The sequence below is a fragment of the Athene cunicularia genome (genome assembly GCF_003259725.1).
Source record: "Athene cunicularia isolate RWA chromosome 6 unlocalized genomic scaffold, athCun1 chr6_part1, whole genome shotgun sequence".
NCBI classification, from domain to species: Eukaryota; Metazoa; Chordata; class Aves; order Strigiformes; family Strigidae; genus Athene; species Athene cunicularia.
The window spans coordinates 22976645-22995157 of record NW_020799105.1 but is presented as its reverse complement, the minus strand read 5'-3'; the positions used below and the strand labels follow the sequence as shown (position 1 = coordinate 22995157).

Below are 18513 nucleotides of genomic sequence, written 5' to 3'. Positions count from 1 at the left end.
ATAACTCGGTAGAAAATTAGTGCATGTAGTGCTGAATTGTTTGAATTCAGCTGTCAGCATGAGGTCTTTTGTTGTACGTCTTGATTCATGAATACTGTGTGGAACTTGCTTTGAAAAACTTGTACCTGGATTTTACAACAAAGCTGCTGGGTACAAAGTGCCACAGTGGCACGTTCAGGGTCTGCAGCCTGAGCGCAGGTCGGAGCGTTCGGGGATTAAACGAACCTTTGCCTCTCTGTGGGAACAAAAGCATCAGACCTGAGTGGATCCGTTTAGGGTCTTTCTCTGTGTCACCAAAATGCAGCAAAGCCTGCAGCTGTTGTCCCTTTGTAGAGCATTTCTTATGAAACAGCCACACGTAGCACTTTATGGACTGCTTTATTTCATCGGCGTTTAAAAGTGTGTACGCTAGAAATGGTGGCTGTCACCCAAAGTTTAATGTTAGCCCTTCGAGCATGAAGGTAAGGACAGGCTGTGGTGACAGCTGGAATATGTACCAAGGTCTAGTTACAAATTCAAGGTCCATTGATGACTTTTACAAGGCAAGGCTTAAATAAGACATGAAAGTGGTTTGTATGTGAGTGAAAGTACTGGAAGAGCAAAAGCTCCTTTTCCTTTTTTCCTTTTATATACTCTCTAATAATCTTTCAGTGTCTGTGAGCCTACAAAATAGCTTAATGGATTTTATCTGCTAGGAATAGATTTATTTTTTTTTTAAGACGGAAATAAAACTGGGAAGGCCATCCAGCGTTTCGGCAGTTCTCGTGTACAGTGCTGTTTTTTCTGATCGCAGGGAAGATAAAGGGGCTGTAAGCTTGATTTTCAGTATAAGATGTGTGACCGCCGGGACGCTGGGGTTGGAAGCACTAAACTCGCTACTGGCCTTTCACAAACCTGCTCTGCTCTTGGGGACGGGTAGATCTCACCTAGTGTGCTGGAAATCCTAATGAATCCTTTCGTTCCTCTGCAGGATCGACAGTGGCGGTATGCACGCCGACTCCTGTGAGTTTTCCTGAGTTCCTGGGGGACTACTTTGCTTTTTGAATCAGAAAGTTACAAAATTCGTCAAGAATGGCACTTGTGGATAAACACAAAGTCAAGCGGCAGCGACTGGACAGAATTTGTGAAGGTAAGAGTGTGCTCCAGCTTTTCTGTGGGAGCTGATGGATGGCTCAGGTGGAATATCTAATTTTTCCTTCTTTCTTACTGCACTTAGTCATGAAGAGACCAGATCTAGTTCTAGATCCCCTGCCCTTTCTGCTGACTCAAAATACAGTCATATAGCACTGGGAAAGGACACACTGCTTACTCATTTCAAAGTCATCTGCAGTCCTGTGAAGAGGATTTTTGTTTAATTACCAGGTCTTCTCCTTTTATCCTAAATTCTACTGAACTGATCTTGTCAGTCCCCATTTGAAACAGAGCTTAAGTTTATGCTATTTTTAGAAAAGGGTTATGCTCTGTTAAATGTGTTGCTTTCTGGAGGTCTCCTCTGACTAGAGAAAGAGCTGAGACACACAGGCTGGTGCCACAACTCTACCGTCCCTTCCCGCTCCATGTGGTGCCAGTTGCAGTGTCCAAGACAACGTGTCACTCGGGGGTGTGAAAGTAGACAATCTCCTGTAATATTGACTATCATCCTATAAGAAATAGGTGGCAAATTTAAAAGTTGTTGTTGGAGTATTTCTTAAGTTTGGGTGTATTGTTGGAACAGCTTTTCTTTTGCTGGTGTGTGGTGATAAGGCAGATTTGCTGTAAATCATTCTTTAGTAGCAGTATGTTACAGTATCAGAGCACAGGTGACTTTTACCTTCTGTTCTAGTTTTCCAGCAGAAAGTGGTTTTAGATAATGTTTTCTGTTGCAGCTCACGTAGTGTAAGTTACTTAAGATAGAAATTGAGTGATGGTAAACAAGCTCTGACTTTTTGGTGTAACACTCCAATAATTCTCCTATGCAGACCAACACTTCTGCAAGTTTTACTAGCAGCAAAAGCAGAACAGTGTTATTTTAGGAAGAATATCTTAATTTATGTCTCTTAAAGAGTTCCAGTGTTCTGCTCTTCAGGAGATGGATAGTGGCCTGCAGGGTAACAATCTGCAGTATTACATGAATGCAAATGGGGTGAAATAGGTTTTGCTCGTGGATGAAAGCATAGAGCTCATGGGGGAATTGTGCTGCATCCATTCAAGCAAAATGTGTGGGGCTTTGTGGAGTTTCCAGTGAGTGTAAAATGCTGATCAGCAAGACGGGGTGACTTTTGCCTTGATTTTTGTGTGTTAAATATTGCTTACTCTTGCATGCCAAAGTAATACTCCTCTGCTGTTGCTTTAAACTTGTCATGAGTTACTTAGCTCTATTAATTTTGCTCTGTTAATTTTGGAGGGGGCAGGCAGAGAAGATGAGAGTTAGGAAGAGTGTGCAGGGTACACTGCAGTGTGGAGCTGCCTATTTCTTCTATTGAATGTCATAAACACTCAGGTGTGGTACGCTATCTCATCTTCAAAATTTACTTTGAACTTGACTTAAAAGAGTTGTATCAGCTGAGCCTGGATTTTCAAAAGCTGCCTTCCTGGTTTGATGTTTACTATCAGATCTAGTTGCTGAGTGTACAAGAAATTCAAAAGGATCGTACAACGAACCTGCTAACGGAGCTTTAGATGTGATTGAAGTTTAGATTATTTTCCTCTGATATATGAGCTTTTTTCTTCTTTCTTGGTCAAAAGATATTCCTTTCTAATCTGTAAATGTGCAAAAGACAACTTTTTAAAGTATATTTTGTCGTTTGCCACTTGTTTTGTGGGATTCGCTGTAGTAAGACACTGTTGTGTTGTATTTATAAGCAACAGGATTAGGACTGAGTGTAAGCAACACTGTATAAATTACCTTGCAGAAAGCTTAGTGTCTGCCAAAATGCTGGGCTTGTAGGACAGCAGTATACCATAGTGACATCTCTGATGGCTATTTTTTATTATAGGCTCTTAATCTTGGATTGTATCATAGTAAAGCACTGAAAAGGGGTCGTGCCAGCTGCTGTGAAAACACACACTGGGAAAAAAAAAAAAAGAGCATTTCTCTTGGTTTTGTCTTGAAAGGTTTATGGAGCAATCAGTGAAAGATGATAAGAAATGAGGGAACTACTTCAGCAGACTGAGGAGAGGAGTCTTTGCTAGCAGAATGGTGTTCAGTGGAAAGAATCACTAGTGTTCCATCAAGCCAAGTGCAGCATGGTCCAAAGAAGTTGGTTTTCAGGAGTTCCCATTCTGTGGAAGCACTTGTGCAGCTTTTCTCTTTTAAAAAGTGATTGGGTACAGAGCTGTCTTTACCTGATGACAAGCTACATGTTTTGCAGTACACAGGTGGAATTCTTTGGGGTTTATGAAGCTGCATATACTGTACCATTGCTTTTACAATTCACAACACAAACACCCTGGAGAGTTTGCTAGGAAGGGGCTTTATTCCATGCAGTAGGATGGTGGCAGGTCTGGAGGTGAAGTAGCCTCGGGCTGCACACTGTAATCACCGTCCCTACTGCCAGCCAGATTCTTCTTCATACAGGCTTACTAAAAACATAACTACTCACAGATTGAGGGAAATAGTTTACAAACTGTCACGGTATTAAAAGAGTATATTAAGAAGCTGCAGTGTTTGTATTACTCAGTTAAATGTGCATCTGGCATGGAAAAATAATCCAAGCCATACAAGAAGGGTGGTATCTTTGAAAACACTAGTTCATAGCCTTTATAGGCAGATTTATGAGTCTTCCAGGAAGAGAAGCAGTTCAGCCTCATTGCATTGCCCGGCTTGACCAGTTCCTCTGGTTGTTGTTTGGTTTTTTTTAATACATAGTTATGACATCTTTTTGTGATGGCATTACTTTTTGCTCTAAGCAGGCTGTTTTGAAGAGGTGAGCTTTATGCACCAGGTAACAGATTTCGCTCCATAGAAGAATACGGGTGAAATGAAGGTGTGGATTTGAGGGGATAAAGGAATCTTAGGGCAACAGCCTGGAGTAAACACATTTAGAGTGGTCTTTTAAGAATTAAACGGGTTTGTGATGTCCGTCTGAATGAAGTAAAGTCAGAGTGATCTTGACTTACCCATTTCTTTCTTTACTGGTTGTCCCAGAGAGTTTGGGTGCTATTCTGTAATTGGATCCATGTGGGTAGAAAGATGTACCCAGTGAATGGCTGGAGCTTTTGAAAATAATATATGCAGGGTGGTTTACATAATTCCTGTTTGTGGAATTGTGTCCAATTACATAGTGGATCAAAATATGCTTTAGAGGTGGAGCTGCTGGTGCTGTGTTTAGTTAGACTTGTCCAGCACCCCTTACTTCAGATCCTGTTCCCATTAGCTTGTAATTTTGCCACATTTTAAATCTGTTTGAGCTGAAATTTTCCATTCCATGGTGAGCTTTTACCTCAGGGTGAATTTAAAAAAAGAAAAATTCCAGCAAAAATTGTGGAGCCGTGTCTGAGCGGGAGATGGAGAGGGATGTTATTTTTGCTGTGTTTGAAACAAAGCAGAGCTGCAATCCTGCAACCACACAGTGTGGAAACCACGGTACCCGCCTGCTCTGTTTCAGATAAAAAGGGTCTGAATTTTGCAGCAGAGTTGCTGTGGTGTCAGGAGTGTGCCTGTTGTTGTTCCCAAATTTGGGACAATTTCTCAGCCTTTGAAAGAAATGAAGTGAGTGCAGCTAACACAGCTGAGGGTTGTTTTGTGTGCTCTGTAAGGCTCCTCTGGGCAGAGGGGGGTGGGGGGTGAGGTGGGGACCTCTGCCCAGTACAGGCCTGCAGAGGGGGAGCAGTGGGTTAGGGGAAGGTGAGCACAGAGTGAGTCAGAGCAAGGACAAAGCCTGTACAAGGAGAGTGAGAGCAGGAGCTCAGACAACTTGCCCTCAAACTTAGGTGCTGTGAGAAATAAGGTTCCCCTTGCTGGAGGGCTGGGATGTCATCCAGAGGGACCTGGACAGGCTGGAGAGGTGGGACATGCAAACCCCATGGAGTTCAGCAAGGCCAAGGGCAAGGTCCTGCCCATGGGTCGGGACAATCCCCAGCACAAATCCAGGCTGGGCGAGGAGTGGCTGGAGAGCAGCCCCAAGGAGAAGGACTTGGGGGTATCAGTGGATGGAAAACTGACTGTGAGCCAGCAACATGCGCTGGCAGCCCAGAAAGGCCCCCGTGTGCTGGGCTGCACCCAGAGCAGGGTGGGCAGCAGGGCGAGGGGGGGATTCTCCCCCTCTGCTCCGCTCTGTGAGACCCCCCTGCAGGGCTGGGTCCAGCTCTGGGGCACCAACAGCAGAAGGACACGGACCTGCTCGAGCGGGGCCAGAGGAGGCCACGGAGATGCTCGGGGGGGCTGGAGCACCCCTGTGAGGACAGGCTGAGAGAGTTGGGGGTTCAGCTGGAGAAGAGAAGGCTGCGGGGAGACCTTAGAGCGGCCTCCCAGGGCTGAAAGGGGCTGCGGGAAAGGGGGGAGGGACTCTGGATCAGGGGTGTGGGGATAGGACAAGGGGTCACGGGTTTAAACTGAAAGAGGGGAGATTTAGATGAGATCTAAGGCAGAAATTGTTCCCTGTGAAGGGGTGAGGCCCTGGCACAGGTTGCCCAGAGCAGCTGTGGCTGCCCCCTCCCTGGCAGGGTTCAAGGCCAGGTTGGACGGGGCTTTGGGCAACCTGGGCTGGTGGAAGGTGGCCCTGCCTGTGGCAGGGAGGTGGGACTAGATGGGCTTTAAGGTCCCTTCCAACCTAAACGAGGCTGTGATTCAATGATTTTATCTTTCATGACCACACTGATACTAATTTGTCATGACGGTCTCCAACTGCGTGATCCTGCAGGTATGTGTGTTATTTCTCCATGTCTTGCCTGGCAGTTTCTTCCTGCTCTTCCTCGGTGCTCCTAAACTCCTCTGCCTCCCTCTGGGCAGCAGAAAGTGAGTGAGGCTCCAGGTTGAGGAGGAACCATGTCAGGCTCTGCTAAGCTGACAGAACGCAGGCAAGATGTGCAATATTGCTGTTAGGCTGTTTTCCTTGCTGTTTTGCTGAAGGGAAGGTTCAGCTGCAGAGTCTGGCCACAGATGGTTGTGCCTCTGGCTGGGCAACACCCTGGTCAGGGTGGCTTGTTGCAGTGTGCCCCTCTCCCAGCAGTGATTTCAAACCCTCAGGGCAGAATCTCACCTGCCATTCGTTTAGGAAACAACAACAGAAAGAGATGGAGGTGTAACTTATTTTCTGTGCCACCTGTGGCAGAACAAGGTGTACAGCAATGCCTCCAAGAAACCCCAAGCTCAGAAGGGGCACTCTTGGCACATGGTGCCCATCACTCCCTTTGGGGCTCTGGTGCTCACACAAGGCATTCCTGGGCAAGGAAATAGCTTGAAGCATCATTTCTGCTGCCCAGCCTCCTGCTTGCTCAGCTGTTCTTTATTCTGTGCTTTGGTGAATATGGTTTAAAAGTACTACCAGGAGCTAGCCAGGGAGTGAGGAGCAGCCCTTTGCAGTTGTTGGCAGTGTATTTGGGAACAGTCTGAGTGGAAAACCAGAGGAGAAGGTGCTGTGGCAGTGTGCAAGGTTGTGTTGTTATTTCCTCATGAAATGCCAAAACTTAATGGGTATGAGGCAGTAATGGTAGCACATCCAGGATACAGCATGGCAGTGCCTTGTCTGTGTGTAAAACACGGGTTTCCCAACAACAGAATTCCTCTCTGATGATCGCAAGTGCTGCTTCTGCTCCATACCCTTGCAACGGCGCTAGCCTGCCGTCTTCAACACCACTGCCATGAAATTTTAATGCCTGGCTTTATAGGTTAAAGTTTGCACTGACATAATTTATGAGTCAGTTGAGCTTTCAGCACAAGCCCCAAAAAGTGGCAGCCTTGAGATGAAAGCAGCGCAAAGAGAAAAAAATAATTGTGAGGCCAAGTGAGCCCATACATTTCTCTGATCGAGTTTTTTTGCTTCAGAGTTTCTCATTATCCAGTGGGAAATCACGTCCTTACGCCTCAGTTTGTGCCACCAAAACTCTCTGCAAACTAGCAAAGTTTGCAGTGCCAAACAAGCCGTTCATGTTCTTTGTTTTCTTTCAGGTCCTTTGATATGTCTAATGGCAAATAAATCCCAGCACAGGCACATAATACTTTCAGTGCTTAATGCATGACTCTCTTGGCTTTTTGACTTACTTATATTCTGAGTGGCACCCTAGTGTCCTCTTTGGATGAGGCTTCCTGAGTGCTACCCACACTTCCTATTTCTTGGAGGAATTCTTCAAGCATTTACATTGCAGTCACTATAGTATCTGTGTGTGGCCTTAACCCTCCACATACCCTTGTCTATCAGTGGGAGTGGGACACCACCATCGATACTGATGCCCCTTGGATAGGTCTGAGTTGTTTGATATAATAGTTTGGCTTGAAAACCTTGAATAAGCACCTTCCCGTGATACGCTGGCCAGTTGGGATGGCAGTTTCCTCTCCGTTCTCATGTTTTCCCCTTTGATTTTTGTGGCACTTCAAAGGAAAAGAAACAGGAGCACTTCGGTGATATACGTGCATTTTCAGGCTGGAGCAGGAAACTCAAGATGAACTAGGAAGCGCCATTGTTCCTGCAGCAGGCAGTTCGGTTGATTGCTTGTTATTTGTTTGTTTGTGGTGGTGGCTGTTTGCTGGAGTTTGACCAAGCCCTCCTTAAGGAGGTTGTCCACTCTGAAGAGTTCACAGCTTAGAGTACCTGATGGTTACAACAAAGCACATATGATCTGAAAAGGAGCTGAGTCAGCGTCTGCTACTTGGAGCAAAATCCACGTGTCCTGCAGCAGTCAGGAGACAACGTGGCCCTAGTGCTGCTGATCCGTGTATGTGCCTGGTCATTGCTCTGAATTCCTGAGTTGGGGAACTTCCCAGTTGCAGTTGCTGAACCAGCCATAAATAACCCAACAACCAAAAATCTGGAGAATTTTCTGCTGGGTTAGTGGTCTGGTTTTCTTGCTGAAGGTTGAAGGGGAAAGCGCTTTTTTTTTTTTTTTTTGCAAAGGTGGGAAGGGGTTTATGGAACAGAGGAGGGAGTTTGGGCAAAGAGAGGATGGCTTCATCATAAACAAAGTTCTCAGCCATGGCTGCATAAGGTTGGTTAAGTCATTTCAAGAGTGGACAGAGATTTCCACCTGTGATGGAAATCGATGCAAACCATATCCAGTGATGTTTGAATAAATATACTATGTAATACTAGTTACACTGGTAAATACAAACCTGAATCTGTGGCAGGGGTGCTTATTATCTGCTGTTTATTTCAGTTTCTCATCCATAAAAGTGGACTTAATATTTGCACCATCAGTTCTTGCTGGTGGTGTACTTTCTTACTGTTAAAAAACAAAAACAAACAAACAAAACAACCAAACACCACCAAAAAACCCTGCCAACCCTCTTTAGAAATGCCCCTGAAGAATTGTAATGATTCTGGCTTTTCAGCAGTATTTGAACAGTGTGTCCTTGAGGTCTGGGCTCACACACCAATAACAGCAGAATACGGAATAGGTTCTCATTCAACAACTACAGTCTATTTGTGCTAAAAAACAGAGGAACTTGCTCGTGGAAGCAGATGGGAAAATGTGCTTAAAAACTACAGAGCAGTCAAAATGAAAGTTGTACAAGCAACCTGAATTCTGGCGTCCTCTTGTTTTCCAGGCCTTAGTGTTTTGTTAACACGGCATTGTGTAGGAATAATCAGATATAAGACACTGTGGTAGATATAATGTCAAAAAACGAGTTGTCTCAATGCTCAGCACTTCTCTCCCAGACCATTGCGTGTCTTGAGGGTCTCAGCAGTGACTGGACAACTCTGGAAAAGGGCTGCCTCCAATTCTTGCTCCTATTTATAAACAGTGGCCAACATGAGTACCTTTGATATTTGGGTGGGGGAATTTTCTTCCATTCTTGCAAATTTGAATGCCAAGTAGCATCTGATAATACTTATTTTTACTTAGAAATGGAATCTTATTATCTCAGGAAATTCTTATCACCACTAGTCATTTGATGAGAAACAATGAGTTAAAGATGATATCAAATGTGGAAGAAACTGCTTGTCCTGAGTAAAAGGGACTTATTTAGAATAAATATAGGCCGCTTTTTTTTTCGAGTGGATTTGAGTTTCTTTGTTCCATGAATATAAAACACAGTACAAGGATTTCCCCCCAACAATAAAGCTTTCTATACTTTTTTTTTTGAGTTTCCACCTCAAAGCACATAAACTATCAGGCTTTTAAGGAAGGATTGCTTACCACATTTTGCCTAGAGAAAAGGCAGAGTTAGCTTGTCAGATCCTCTGCCGTTGTACCCTGTGCTGATGTATGCTAACTGAAGATCTGTCTGGCTGCTCCTGATGTTTTGTTCTTGTGAGAGTCCATAGGAAATTCTTTGGCCTTTATGGAGGCTTCAAAACATTACTTCAAATTCATACGAAAGCAGGATTACGCCTCATTTTACCAATGTGAGCAATAAAAAGTATGCCATCCAGCAGTGCTTTTAATTACCCATTCGCTGATAGAGGCATAGCAGGTTTAGGAATTACTCACCATTAATAGGTTTTCTTAAAATTTTAAGATTTTCAAAAAAATAGGACAGAATCCTATGGATGAAGAAAGTTCAAGCAACCTCGGTGGGTTCGCAGGCATTATTCAAGGTTGTGGACTTTACTCCATGATTTTTCAACCCTTTTACTTGAATCAAGATCTCTCTGTATTTGTGCTTTGTGACAGAGGTACCGGCTAACTCCTATCTGCAGGAATGCTGTTGTCCTTAGAGCATGGAGGCGTAGGCTGCTCAAATAGTCTGGCAGTTCTGTGTAGATTATTTTCCTATACATTCACTTACATGCAGTCAGTCTCCTGTGACGTGCCATGGAGGGATACGCATGACAAGATTTAGGACTTGAGCCAGATATGAAACCATACTGACAAAATCCCCCAGGCATCCGGTAAAGACATTTAGATAAGGTTACAGACAAAAATTTCATTAATTTGGTATGCAACTTTTTGGTAATAGATATGTGACCCAAGCTACTGCAAGACAGAGAGAGAGCTCCCCTTTCCCTGAGACTTGAGTGCTGTATGCACGGGAATAGGAAAAAATACTTCTGTTGTGTTCTCCTCGTGTTTAAGCCCATATTTATGGTAACTTAATATGTATCTGATTCTTAATTCTGCCTTGTGTTTTTCCATTTTCCCTAGCCTTAAGACAAGGTTCCATGTAACATGCTTTATAACTTCATGTCATTAATTAAGAAACAATTACAGCTGATGACTTCAATACCATCAACTTAATTTTCATCCTTACCACACTTCCCATTTAAATTAACTGGTTTAGGGATTAACATGTTGTCATCGTATCTGGGTTTTTTCTTGTTTCTCTAAATCCCCCCCCCCATTTCAAGATTACTCCAAAAAATTATAATATCCCCAGAATAAGCACTCAGAAGCCGTGTTGTTGGAGCGGTGGCCTCGGAGCAGCCCTGTCGCCTGTTCCCAAGCTCTGGAGTTTGGGAACGCTGCAGAAGCCGCCTCCAGCATCCAGAGCGTGGAAGTTGGCTGCTTTACCTCTTCCAAACACGTGATGGGAAATGATCAGTCCTCTGAGACAGATGAGAACAGGATGGATTTGCCCTCAAAATAGCAGAAGAAACTCGTATCTAACTGCTAAATTAGAATTTTTCAAGGACTGATGATGTCTGGATCTGGACCAGGCTTTTAGGTTTGATTCTGATTCTACTGAATATTTACTAGAAAATATTTTGACGGGAGTAGGACATCTGGCTATACTAAAATAAAGCTGTAGAGGAACACATTACACAACTCTTCTTTTATATTTCTTGGTATCCACAAACAGATGTAATAGATCGAAGTGCCAAAACAGTGAAGGTTTTCATTACATCTTTTATATCTGAGGGCTTTCTTCAAAGAGCAAGTTTTCTGGAGTTGGCTGTGCATTTTTGTTGCTTTAAAATTAAATGACATCGATCATTTCTTACTGACATTTTTATATAGCCCATTAGTTTAACACTATTTGTTTTGTCTTTTTTTTTAGATTGTCTTTTTATTTTTTTTAAACAAAACACTCTCTGCTGCCGTCTAGCACCTCAAAACTTACTAATAAACAGCTTCAGTTCACAGAATAGCCTATAGTTATAGATTGACATCCATTTGAGAGAACAGCGTCGCTTCCTGCTGATAACGGGTATTTGAATCAATAAATGAACCTAAGCAAGGGATATAGGGCTGGGAGCTTCATCCTTGGTATCATCCCCATCGGGGAGCAGCCGTCCCCCATAACTGTCCCCATGGATGCTGAGGAGCCACAGTAAGGCCTACCTGCAGATGTGGTCCTTCCACATCTGATACTTGGATTATTGCAATACAATAACACAAAATACCAATCTTTTTAAAAAGCAATGCATAAATATTTTTTTAGCTAAAGTAATATTTTCTCCTGGTTTGCTTTGGTTTTGGATTTTATCTGCCTTGGGTCTTCAAGGGAAGTAAGTATTTCAAGCTCTTGGCATCATCAGGGGAAGTAAGGCGGAGAGACACCCTGAACCCCAGCCTGTTTATCTCCTCAGGACCATGTTACAATCTAGTAATTAATTATTTTTTGTGCAAAGCCCAGACATGCATGGCAGAGTTCAGAATTACAATATATATTTAACAATGGATTTCTCTGCTGCTTTCTGGGACAGATATAATTCCCATGCTTTTCATTACATATGCTATTTAAATCTTGATCCTGAATTCTTATTAAAAATGATGAGATTTGACCTCAAAGACTAATACCCAGTTTTGGAGACAAGGTGCTTGATGTGATTTCTAGAGGATTATTTTTAAGAGCATTCGTAGATTAGATCTTTGCCAATAGTTGAGGGATGTGCCCAGTGAACCTTGTCTACTGGCTTTTAGACTGACGTTCAGCATCCAGATTGATTTTTATTTGGTAGTCTTTGAAAGCGTGTAGGGATACATCTGATATTTTTATTATCCCTTTGTTGATGCAGGAATGTGACAGTGCTGTTTCTGCTAACTTTTATTGGAGTCTCCCTCTACTTGAAGGCAAAATTGTTTCTGATTGAAGTTTCAAGAGCTTGTAGGGCTCATTCCAATGGCTCAAATTGTGTTTTACAGCTGGGCTTCTTGTTTTCAACTGTGAGTGTATTTTAGGTTATTGCTAACTTCCTGTATTTGTTACCTGTAATTTGATTTTCATCCTGACAGCGAATCACTAGGGCTTTACCAGGGGAGCAGGATAACATGAGGTGACAAGTTACTGCGTGCTCACCAGGGTGCTTCTGCACCCACCTTATTCTGCAATTAATACAAGGTAATTTGGGGTTGGGTGCCTTTCAACAAAAGACAGGTGAAATGCCTCCAGCTACAGAGTTGTTGGCATGTGGCAGTGATTTGAGATGTGGGGCTGGCTGACTGGGAGGGTGGGAAGGGGCCTGTCTCCTATACCAAATTCCTTCTGAGCACAGAAAAGCACCAGAGAGGCAAGCGGTCTGGTCCGTGGTGATCAAGTAAAAGGTCACTGTAGTTTCATTATGCGAAATGTCTCTGTGTGCCTTCTCAGCACGACGCCAGCAGGTGTGAGCGGAAGAGGCTTTGCATCCTCTCTCATCACGTTGACGCGTGGGGTTTGGGGGGATTCTTGGGAAATCACTTGGAACGGCACCGCGATACTGCGTTATCAGTTCTGAAAGTAAACGTCTGCTTTATTTGGCATGGGAGGGAGATAGGCTCCTTTGCTGTGCCTCCACATTTATTTAGGTATGATGTTGACCTTTTATTTTCCATATGCATGGGCCCGTTTGTGTGTAGTTGGTGGGAACAGCGATTGAACCCAGTTACAGATTCCAGTTTGTGCGTAACATTTAGAGGCGGCGTGTGCTAGTGAATTCCTGGAGCTTGTAATGCCTGTGAGCCAACGGTTACGGCACATTTCTATCCCAGCGCCAGGGGGGTTGAGTTACAAATGGATGTAAGCTTTTCTTTTTTGCTTTAAAGTCATCAAAATACAGAGTTACATGAGGCAATGATTGTTTAATAATCGGCTGATCTTAAGAGTGTTTTGTTGTAATGCACCAAGTTGGTATTTGAGAGTGTTTTGTTGAAGTTACAAAGCATCTATGCTTTTGGTTTGGAAATTGGTAAAAGCATGTGGCATGGCTTCAAGCGCTGAGTGCTTTCAGATGCTGTTCTGTTCCTTTGATTATTGAAAATGATTCCGGCACAATCCTGCTAATTTTCTCTTTGTACTCCTCTAATTTCAGGAGTCTGTTAGAAAGTCCATCTAGGCAGAGTTCTTATTGCCACTGTGAGAGAGATTTTTGCAGAGCCAAATTTTAGCAAATGCAGTAATTTCCAAGGATTTGGAACATTTTCTTCCTGCTTTTCTTATCCCAATTTTTTTTAATTTGTGCGCGTGTGCTTGCATGCATTATTTGCTGTGCGTGCTATTCCTTTTCCTCTCCATAGCATCCATGGTATACCACAGGATAGTTTAGCACCAGCTCGTTTCTGCTTCCCTGGCGTCCTGCAAGCTGAACGTAGGAGGTCAGTGTTCAGAAAAGGTTTCCCGAGCTTTGGGGGTCATTAGGCACAGTCACACGTGGTCCTTGAAAGCCCAGGCAGTGAGAGCAGAAGCATTTATCCTCCCGGTAGCTTTGTACCTTGTCACCTGAAAACATATGACAATCACTGATTAATCTTAACACTATCTGAGTGTGATAGGTGGATATTATTATATGCCTCTTTGATGGAAGGGGAATCTGCGAGTAAGAAATTAAGCAATTTACTTGCTGACAGTGGCGGAACGAAGTATAAAGGCTGGGTGTCCCGATACCTGCTCTCTCCATTAACATGAGATATGTTTGTTCTCTAGAGGATTTTTCACTACTGGGGGTAGGATTCTTTTGCCTTTAAATGAGAAATAGCCTTTCCAATACTGATGCACCTTACAGTTTTTGCCAGAAGTGACGTTTGGCATATTCATTACATTTTCATTTGTACTCTCTCCCAGAAGGAGATAATTTGGGAGAAAACATCAACGTTTTGCTACATTAAAAGTCATTTTTTCCAATAGCAACAAGACTTAAACTTCTAATTGAAAAGTATTTTAAAATAATAAAAAGCCAAACCAAAACCAGTCTTCACTACTTTGTTGCACGGAGTAATTTTTCCAGCAACTTGCTTTCAGAATTTGTAATGAAATGTTTTTAATCAATGTGAATTTAATTTCACATCTAACCTCTCCGGAGTCAGTGCAGCAGACACCAGGAAATGTTGTTTACACATTTGTGTTGCAGATTTAGCATCCTGATTTCATATCATGGGTTTTATGTGGAAAACAGACTCCTCATGGGAAGAAAACAGCACTTCCTAGCACTGTGTAAGATGCTTGTTTCATATCCATTGTGAGTTGTTTCCAGAACCAGATTTCATGCCATCCATTTTTGAAAGTGGTGTTTATACTATGGGCCCACCTTTCTTCTACTCTGTCGTTACTTTTTTTTTTTAGAGCAGAATTCTCCTGTAGTCATTTTATCACAGCAAAATTTACCGTATATTAAATCAACACTAAACTGCAACTCAGGGTATTAAGTCAAAACTCTGTATTGCTCATGTGATCTGAAATACCAGAGCATTTAATCTCTTAATCAGCTCTTTTTTTTTTTTTCATGTGTGGGTTTTTTTCCCCCCAAATACCTCTAGAATTAGAAGATAAAGGGAGGATAAATTTTCCGCCTGTCCCGCAGTCCTTCATCTCCCACTCACATTGGGAACCACCTCCACTCCCAGGAAGTCCAGATATGAGATTTGTTATCTTGGGTTGTGCCCCGGTGCCTTCATGTCCTCTCTTGGCCATTGCTGCCAAGGTCTGAATTCAGAAATAGCGACAGACTTACGGGAATTTGCATAGGCGCTGCTTTTAAGAGTGCCAAAAAAAGAAAAATAAAAGACCCTTACTGCCCAACCATAAATATTTTATTCCAATCATTTCTTATTCATGTCTTGCTTCACTGGGGGTATAACGTTTCCTTTGCTGCCATGGTGGTGTGGGAGGCTGCCCAGCTCCACGGCTCCTGGACTGTGGGGGTTGGTGACAGCTCTTGGTCAGCAAGAAGGGCCAGCAGAGCCCTCCAAAGAAGACATCTGCCCTATAGCTGCAAGGAAAAGTACAAGTCCTACCGCCCCACTTCCCATTTACCTCTGCTGGGCTTGGAGCACAAGAATAGTTTATTTGTTCCATTGAGGTCAGCACGTATGGGATAAATCATCCATATTGATGTGTTCCCAGCGGCGGGTCTGAAGTTAAAGTTTCCTGGCTCCTGCGAAGCAGGTGTGAGAAGAGCGCATCCTTCTGCTGGAGGGCTGCGAGGTTGCGCCTGTGGAAGAACAGGCTGGGCCAGGGGCATGGGGGTGGTTTTTGGAGCCCAGGCGTAGGGCTGCTCCTGCTCTTGGGCTGAGGGGAGGTTGGAGGTGGCTCTTCTGGTCCTGCTGTCACCTGTGCGCATGCTGGAGCTGGGCAGGGCATGGCCACCAGTCACAGATCCCTTGGTTTGGGCAAGGCTGCTTTTCTGTGTCCCTCATGCAACCCAAGGGCTTATTAAAGTTTTTGGGTTTTTCAGAGGTAGTAAATGCTCAAAGCTCCCTTTCTGACTTTGCTTGCAGTTGTTCAGGATCAGCATTTTTGAGATTTAATTTCTCAATGGTGTGGTTTTTTTCCATTGTCAACTAGGGCTTAACATGGTGCTTGTGTTTTTTAGTGATTTCTTTGAAGACAGTGGTGGAAGATGCCCTTGATCTATAGACCAGGATTTTATTATTTTCATATACATTTTTGGTAGCTTTCTTTTGCTGCTTCAGAACAAACAAATGGCACAGATCTTGCTGTACCCAGTTGGGATACATTTTATTCTTTAGCAAAATGTTGTTGTAATAAAATGTTTTTGTTTGTTAAAATGTTCTCTGCTTTATTTATAAGCCACAAATGTGTCTTCCCATTTTGACTCTCACAAAAGAAGAAATTTTCCAATGTGCCTTAAGTTTGTTAGCTAATTCAATATAATGCCAATCAGATATTCTCTGAGAATTGCATAAATAATCTTTTGGAGCACGTGTTTTGAATGTCTGTGTAATGCTCCACATAATTTTAAAGATTGTGGTTCTTGGGGATGGAATTGGAGGAGAGAGTGTTTGAAGAGGATTTATAATATTTACTGCAATAAAGAAATTTAAGGATTACTCAAAGATCCTGTCAGTATTTGGGTCAGAAATATAGCCCAGAGGTATTAGTATGATAGGCAAGTATAAGCATTAGACTGTATTAGTGATTTTAGCTATCATAAGAGCACAATTGTCTATCATGTGATGGCGAGTGCACTAAACATTTATTGTGGATTAGCTGGGGAAAACACACAAGCTGTCTTGCAAACAGACCAGGAAAGGTGACTGTTACTCCTTTTAAAAGGGTCTGTCCTGGAAGGATGTGTTGGAGGTGAAGAAATTTGTGATCACAGCAGAGAAAGGTGAAATCATTTCCATCTGAATTTTTTTTTAATTAAAAAAGAAAGTGTTGCCTCACTAGAAGTGGTTAGCAAGATAAGTAACGGTTGACCTATTCTTCTTTGGAAAGGAATATTTGAGCATGAGCGGCCTGTGATAATGTAGGTGCATGTTTTGGGGAGCCATTTTAATCTCTCCTCTGAAAATGACGACTATATAAAGAATTTTTTTATTGCATTCCCAAATAACAATTTTGCATGGTGTGATTCCATCTAAATCCTTTTGCCTACTCTAAGTGTAAAGAAAGCTTAATCCATATGAATATTGAAATACTGCTAAATACAAATGGAGTTTTGTCTGATGTTTCTGAGTGTTTTCCCATCGCATAAACATGTAGTTTTTCTGAGGGAAGCTGGAGATAATAGGCGAAAGTCTGCTTTTCCTTTTTGCTTTGTAAAACCAGGCTTTAGATCTTTTGATCCTCCCCTCCTTTTCTATGACCTCGGCTGCGGTCTTAAAATTATACATTTCAGATTACACCTCCACAATTTTCTGTCCTGGGATGATGAAAGGATTTATGTATTATGATAATAATGTAAAGAATCCTTTTGGAGCCTAGTTAGTAGGGCTAATTTGAAACTTCAACAAAAAATGTAATTTCCAAAGCAAATTACAATATTCATAAAGTGTTAAAGAGATACCTAACTAATTTCTAATCTCTCTTGTATTCTTGAGTATCTTGCATTGGCCTTTTTTTAGGCCTGCCCGCTTGCTTCCATTTAATTTGTCCTTAGCTGTGTGTAGTGGATTAGCATTTCATCAGGGTGGATTAAGATTGAGCTGACACTGAAGCTTTCTTTTTTATTTTTACATGCGCATGTGTGGGGATGAGCAGATACGTGAACGTTTTGTTATCTTGTTGCCGATTTCTGGTGGGTGCTGGTGTGGACAGGAGCCCTCAGCTAATGAGGAAGGAGGCAACTGAAACAGATAAAACGCATGTTAAGAAAACAACATTTAAAAAAAAAAAAAAACAAAAACCATTCCCTGGAGAGAAATTGCATTGAGGTTGCTGGCTGGGCCCGCGCGGGAGATTTCATCGGGCTGAAATGATGTCACATGGAGCGAGGGCTTTAGCGGTTTTATTTAGCTCCTAATCCCCACACACTGTTCGGCCAGTTGTCCATGTGCGCGCGCCGGCCCCGGCAGCAGAGGATAAAGCATCTGGGCTGAGCGCGGCCGCCTCTTCTGCAGCTCACTGCAGGGAAAGGTCTGTCCCTCTGCCAACCTGGAGCAAGAGCGGCCGCTTCATGCTTTGCCTGCTAAGGTTTCAAAGAATTAATAATTCAGGCAATGCTTTGAAAGGCAAAACCACTGGTCGGTGGTTTCTGAAGTCCCGGGAGGGCTCAGGCGGAGCACAGTCTGGTTTTGATGCATGCCGGAGAAGCGCTGAGAGGGAAGGCGCCTCCTCTTCTCCGTTTTGGCGGGAGCAAGTGGCCTCGTGGCGATGCCCATCCCCAGCAAGCACCCCAACATCGGCCGCTCACAGAGCTGGGACGCTGCCGGCTGGTATGAGGGCAACTGGGAGAACGAGAACACCTTTGAGTACCAAAGGCTGCCAGGACGCAGGAGCTCCCTGACCTACGGCGGCGAGGGTGGCTGGTATGAGCCGCCGCGAGGTAATGATATCAACTTGCAGGGCGGCGCGGAGCTGAAGCAAGAGGCGTACCCGTACCAGGATGCCGCCTTAGCCCCGGGGCCCCTCAGGAAGGGCTCTGTGCCCGACTTCGCCTACTGCGACCGGCAGGCGGCCATGGCAGGCCGGGGCTCCCTACCACCCCAGGATTACTACAGCGACCCATCTCTCTCATCTAGGTCGCCCAAGGACCCCCGTTGCTACCGCGACCACGTGGCGAGCAGGCCGCTGGTGAGCTACGGGGCGCCCGGCAGCCGGCTGTCCTGGGACCAGGC

The 18513-nt window shown here is 43.7% G+C and overlaps 1 protein-coding gene across 3 annotated transcripts in view; it reads left to right on the top strand.

Annotated features, from left to right (window-relative positions):
* Positions 1-970: 970 nt before the first annotated feature.
* Positions 971-18513, top strand: part of CTBP2 (C-terminal binding protein 2) — a 64065-nt gene continuing 46522 nt past the window's right edge. The window contains exon 1 of one of the 3 annotated variants that reach the window (XM_026851048.1): positions 971-1129. In XM_026851048.1, the coding sequence (XP_026706849.1) occupies positions 1072-1129 (58 nt within the window). In that variant the 5' untranslated portion in view covers positions 971-1071. Of the gene's footprint in view, positions 1130-17719 lie in introns of those variants that run through there. The other 2 variants (XM_026851050.1, XM_026851047.1) reach the window with 2 other exon arrangements.